Source organism: Vigna unguiculata, chromosome 10 (genome assembly GCF_037176805.1).
Source record: "Vigna unguiculata cultivar grain cowpea cultivar isolate G323 ecotype 2 chromosome 10, ASM3717680v1, whole genome shotgun sequence".
NCBI lineage: Eukaryota > Viridiplantae > Streptophyta > Magnoliopsida > Fabales > Fabaceae > Vigna > Vigna unguiculata.
In genome coordinates, this window is record NC_140801.1 from 43,121,395 (window position 1) to 43,127,602 (window position 6,208).

General features: G+C 31.4%; 1 protein-coding gene across 1 annotated transcript; it reads left to right on the plus strand.

Moving 5' to 3' along the window:
* The first annotated feature begins 2,451 nt into the window (after positions 1–2,451).
* Positions 2,452–4,834, plus strand: LOC114167154 (6,7,8-trihydroxycoumarin synthase-like). The gene is made up of 2 exons (XM_028052137.2): positions 2,452–3,388; positions 4,029–4,834. The coding sequence occupies exons 1-2, from the start codon at positions 2,501–2,503 to the stop codon at positions 4,635–4,637; spliced, it is 1,497 nt and encodes a 498-aa protein (XP_027907938.2). The 5' UTR covers positions 2,452–2,500; the 3' UTR covers positions 4,638–4,834.
* Positions 4,835–6,208: the final 1,374 nt, after the last annotated feature.

Below are 6,208 nucleotides of genomic sequence, written 5' to 3' on the forward strand. Positions count from 1 at the left end.
AAACATAAACCTATTTCTAAACAGTTCTAAAACAGTTATGGACAATTAGTATATTATATATGTCTAAGATTATCTCGACCAGTGGTGGAACTGTGCAATGACAAAGGGAGCCACGACTCTCCCAATTTTTTTTTTTGGAATTTATTCTATATATATATATATATATATTTTTTTTTTTTAAAAATTATATTTATATATTATTTATATTAATTTTATATTATGGAAATTATAATAAAAGATAAAATAAAAAATTTAATGGAGACATTGATTTATATAAGAAATTAGGATTTTTTTTAACTATATGATTTTTTCACCGTGTAAATTATCATGAAAGAGTGTGAGCAGAAATAATTACAAAGAGATAGATTGGGAGAAAGAAGTTGGGGAACATATAGATTGAGATTGAAGTATACATTCTCGCATGATCTCTCACATATCAAGGTTAATATCTTATTATGATTTATGTATGTTAGATTTATGATTCTTTTTAGGATGTTTCTCCAAATTAAGTTTATCCCAAATTAGTGTAAACATAATTATGATTTTAGGGATTCTTTTATGAAATTGGTATGAATCCTAATTATACTTTTTCCCAAATTATTATAACCCTTAATTATGAAATTTAGGGATTTTGTGTTTTCCGTAGCCTATGGTAATTTTTTTTTCAAGTTTTGAATTTATACCGTGTTGCTTATTTAATTAAAGTGGTATAAGTTTTGTTATGTTTTGCATTGTGATAATTGTGATTTGTGAATATAAATTTTATCCTTTTCTAAATAGGTGAGATGTGATAAATTTATATTAGAAAGATTATGATAAAGAGTAAAAAAAAAATTGATTCTTCTTTTAAAGAGAAGGTTTGTGATAAAGATGAAAAAAAATGCATATACGTTAACTAAACTTTCCTGAGAAATTTCATGAGAACCAAGAATTCAAGACAATGAAAAACAAATCTCTAAAATTCCTAAAATTATATATAATGAATTTAAAAATTCATTAGAACGCGATCCAGAAAAAACGTCCTCATATTTTACAATAACCACCAAATCAAATTGATGAGGTACGAAGAACTTATCTAAAATGATATTCATGGTTTGATATCATGATATAATAGCAAATAATAGTCATATTTTTTTGAATTCTACTATTATGTGTGCTTGTTTTAAACAGAGGAAATGAAGAGAAAAAATGAAAAACTTTTTTTTCTAACTAAAAAATTATATATAACAAATTTAATTTGACATCCCTAAATTTTGTGTCCAAGTTTCGCCACTGATCTCGACCTATATTTCCAATATCACCTCATATTGCTAACTCATGATATCATCTTGGATTGTGTTTATATGACCAATCTCCTTGAACAACACTACATCATCAATGACATTTGTGTTCAACTTCCTATTCCTTCTTGATAAATAAAAGAAAACATGTAAAAATAGAAAACAAATACAATTCGATGAAAAACTAAAAAAATAATAAAAGAAAAAATAAATAATATCTTATATGTTTTTATTCTTTAATATATTTAATTTTATATTTTATTCTTTATTAATATTATATATTGTGTTTTATAAAAAAAATTATTTAATTTAAATTTCATTAATTCTTAATAATATATTACATATAATTTAAGAAAATTTAAAAAAGTTTGGGCCTTTGACCCCTCTGATCACATATATAATCCGCTACTCTACATCATGCACTACTAAAAATTCTCATATTACATGAAAATTTTCTTGTAAATTTGTTAAAAAAATTTACTAAAAAAATTTTCCTGCCATTTTTTCTAAGAATTTTAATTGGTAGGTAATTCCTTCGTAGGTAATTATTTCCTACAAAATTATAAAATTCGCAAGTATTTCTTACAAAATTTGTTGCGAAAAATGTTTTATACAAAATATTTTGAAAAAAAATTAGCAGCAATTTCCTGCAAATTTTTTTTCATAACAAAATTTATAAGTATTTTTTAAAAGAATTCAAAATAAAATTGACAGAAAATATGAATTTTTGTAGTAACAATGTGACTGAGATATTTTAATAAGAGTTAATTATAACAAATTGTAATTAGTTGAGATAATTGACGGTTAAAACATATTAGCATTCCAAAATAATTATTTGAATAATATATATAGTGGATGTTGACGTTCCAGCTAGACTTCCCAACTTATGTGAGGAAAAGTATTCTTTTTGCTTTTGGGACCGATCATTTATTATTATTACTCTATTTTAATATAGATAATACGTATTGGCTTACCTTGCGATTTTTAAAAGGTTATATATTACGAACTAAATTTTAATAATTTTTCCTATTCCAACTTAGTGTTATCTTATAAGTAATTTTAAAATATAGAAAATAAAAAAATAAAAAAATAGAAAATCATTTAGAAAATGTAAGAGAAAATTTTTAAAAAATTATTTTCCAATGTATATATATATAACGACAATGGTGATAGGAGTTTCATGACAGATTGTTTGGTTCCACCACTTGCATAGTTTCACAATGGTGTCACCGCCTCTGATTCTCTGCCTTGTTCTTCCCGTTCTTTTGCTTTTCTTCTTCCGAAACCGCAGAACCTTGAAGAACAATGCCTTTCCACCTGGTCCCAGAGGTCTTCCCATAATAGGAAACCTTCATCAGCTTGATAACTCTCTTCTTTACCTTCAACTCTATAAACTCTCAAAGAAATATGGTCCAATATTTTCAATTCAGTTAGGATTAAGACCCACCATTGTAATCTCCTCACCCAAGTTAGCCAAAGAGTTATATAAAGACCATGACCTTCTGTCCAGTGACCGACCTAAATTACTCGGCCAGCAGAAACTGTCCTACAATGGGTTAGAGATGATATTTTCCCCATACGGTGAGTTCTGGAGAGAAATCAGAAAAATCTCTGTTGTCCATGTCCTTAGTTCCAGACGTGTCTCAAGATTTTCCTCGATAAGAGAGCTTGAGGTCAGAAAGATGTTGAAGAAGTTATCTGGGCATGCCTCATCTTCGAAGGCTACGAATTTGAACGAGGTGTTGATGTCCCTTACCAGCACTATCATATGTAGGATTGTGTTTGGGAAAAGCTACGAAGAAGAAGGAACAGAACGGAGCAGGTTCCATAGCATGTTCAATGAGTGTCAGGCCATGTGGGCAACGTTCTTCGTCTCAGATTATATTCCGTTCTTGGGTTGGGTTGATAAACTCTCGGGGCTACGTGCTCGTCTTGATCAGAATTTCAAGGACTTAGATAAGTTCTACCAAGAAGTCATTGATGAACACATGGATCCTAACAGAAAGACTCAAGAGCATGAGGGTATAATCGATGTGTTACTTCAGCTGCAGAAAGAACGTTCCTTTTCCATAGATCTCACCAATGATCACATCAAAGCAGTGCTCCTGGTTTGAAATTCTCTCTCTCTCCTTTGATTTATCTGTTCCTGTAATAACTGTGATATATATTTGCTGGGTTTTGTCTAATTTATCTCAAGTAAAATTAGAACTGAAAAATTCAAATGTTACATTATGAGCAAGGTTGTTTTTAAACAGAAAAGGCAGCAAAAAGAACTCGTTTTTTCAAAATAATTATTCATTTCATTTTATTCAAGTATTGGTTAGTAGAAGTTGAGAAATTCCTTCGTGATATTTCTTCAAATTCATTCGTTATTAGAGGTGGATAAAATTAAAGACAAATTCGTAGAAGTATATTTGTCCTTGAACTGGTGCAAATCTGTAATCAATGATATTTTTTTTCTGGCTACATTGTTCAGATCTTCATAAAAAAATATAGTGGTTCTTTTCACAAATATTTTAAATTTTGAATGACGTTTAGAAAATGACTTTTGTTTTACCTGGATACCACAATAATTATTTGGGCAATCATATCCTTCCATATATATACTTACAAATATGCCACCAACTCTGAATTTGAATACACAACTTCAAAGTGGAGTAGGATATTCTTCTGATTCAGTAACCATCATTGAAAATAATTAATTATTTTCCTCTCAAACAAAAACAAACGGGTGTTTTCTGTATGCAGGACATGCTTGTAGCATCAACAGATACAACTGCAGCCACAACAGTGTGGGCCATGACTGCACTGCTAAAAAATCCAAGAGTATTGAAGAAAGTTCAAGAAGAAATTAGGACTTTGGGAGGTAAGAAAGAATTTCTAGAAGAAGAGGACATAGAAAAATTTCCCTATTTCAAAGCAGTGACAAAAGAGGTGTTGAGACTGTATCTACCAGCGCCACTACTTGTGGCAAGAGAAACAAATGAAGCATGCATGATAGGTGGTTATGAAATTCCAGCAAGAACAATAGTGTATGTGAATGCTTGGGCAATCCACAGAGACCCTGAGTCTTGGAAAGACCCAGAAGAGTTTTTGCCAGAAAGGTTCCTAGATAGTAATGTAGATTTTTATGGGCAAGATTTTGAGCTCATTCCATTTGGTGCTGGTCGAAGAATTTGTCCTGGTATTCCTATGGCTGTTGCCTCAGTGAATCTTATTCTTGCTAATCTTCTGAACTCGTTCGATTGGGAATTGCCAGAAGGAGTGAGAAAAGAAGACATTGATACAGAAATGTTGCCAGGGCTTACTCAGCATAAGAAGAATCCACTCTATGTTTTGGCCAAGCCTGGAATCTAGATCTTTAGTTCAGAATGAAATTAATGTATTAATATTACAACACTGTCTGTTCCTTCCCATGTTGACGTTATGTTAAGTTGTGTTGTCCTTGATCTTGTGGTGCATTGTGTTAGCTTAATCAATCACCTTTTCCATGTATCTTTCTTTGATTTTCCTCATGAGAGAATAAACTGACAAACATATATGTGTTTGAGAAATTGTTATTGGCGTAGGTCGTTATGGATTATCTTTTTATTCATTATATATCATCATCCATCTTTATTGCTTTTTTTTTACTAGGCATTTCAATCAGGGATATTATGGAAATAGGAAATTTTTTTAAAAAATTACGAATTGAGGCGAAACGTGTTGCCCCCACACGATTTCTCCAAGCAAAAAACGTATAGGCCTCAAATGATTTTCTCTTAAAACGGACAATTGTGGGACCCAAACAATTTTAAAAGAGAAAACGTGAACAACCCAAATGTTTTTTTGAAGAGAAAACGTGTTACCTCAACACGATATCAATATGTAATCGATTACATCACCTCTGTAATCGATTACATTCAAACAATTTGGATTTCCAATATTGTGTAATTGATTACATGTGAACTGTAATCGATTACAAATCTGAAAATATAGTTTCTGGAAATATGTAATTGATTACTTGAGTATTGTAATCGATTACAAATGTATGAATTGATTTTGTAGAGTTTTGTGATCCATCAGATGATAAAGTTTATGAATTTTTAAGGTACGAAGGTAGAATATATGATAATGGCATAAATTTTTTATAAATACTAACATACAAGGTTGAAGAATATAAAATTGAAAAGATATTGGAATTAAAAATGAATGTAATTCATTGGCGAAATGGGCATTGGCCCCTATGGTTGATCCATTTCGTTATGGATCCTTGTCGTTGTTGGTCGTCCGAAAGCCTTGCACCTAGTTTGAGGGTCTGGATTGAAATTTGGACCTGTATATGTTGACCAATATTCCTCATTTCGCAGGGGTTGAAATTGGACTTGATAAGCCTTATTTATGTATTCAAGGCTGTAAACAGGATCGATAAAATTTATAATTGACATATGAGCAAAAGAACAAACAATTATAACATGATGACATGGAAGGCGACTGGCTTGGAAGTGACCACAATCACACCACCAATCATTTAATCTAACAGTGAATGAGATCGGTTTTGGCCGATATTGATGGGGGTCGATATCTCTTGCACCTCGAATTCGGAATTATCATATCGTAGCGTTCAACATGAGAATATGCGGATTTCTAGTGAGTTTGTTAGAGTAAGGCAGTCACATCTTCTAGATATTGATGACCTGCTCTTAAAATAGAGTCTGCCTTCAAGCCACGTTCAACAAACCACGCATTTATGTTTTAAAATATTGTTTTCAAAAGTGCACATATAGGTAAGGAGCGAGCCCCCTTAAGCACTGAGTTCATGCACTCGGCCAAGTTTGTTGTCATGTGGGTGTACCTCCGCCCCCCCATCATAAGCTTGAGACCACTTATGCAGGGGATTTTATCAATCCAAGGTACTACTTGTGGGAATTGGAACCTCATAGCTGCAA

What these genes read in the sequence shown, in the direction of transcription:
- LOC114167154 (XM_028052137.2), top strand. Translation starts at nt 2,501, where the DNA reads ATGGTGTCACCGCCTCTGATTCTCTGCCTTGTTCTTCCCGTTCTTTTG. An exon ending in ACATCAAAGCAGTGCTCCTG is followed by an intron (nt 3,389 to 4,028) that starts GTTTGAAATTCT and finishes TTCTGTATGCAG; the next exon opens with GACATGCTTGTAGCATCAAC.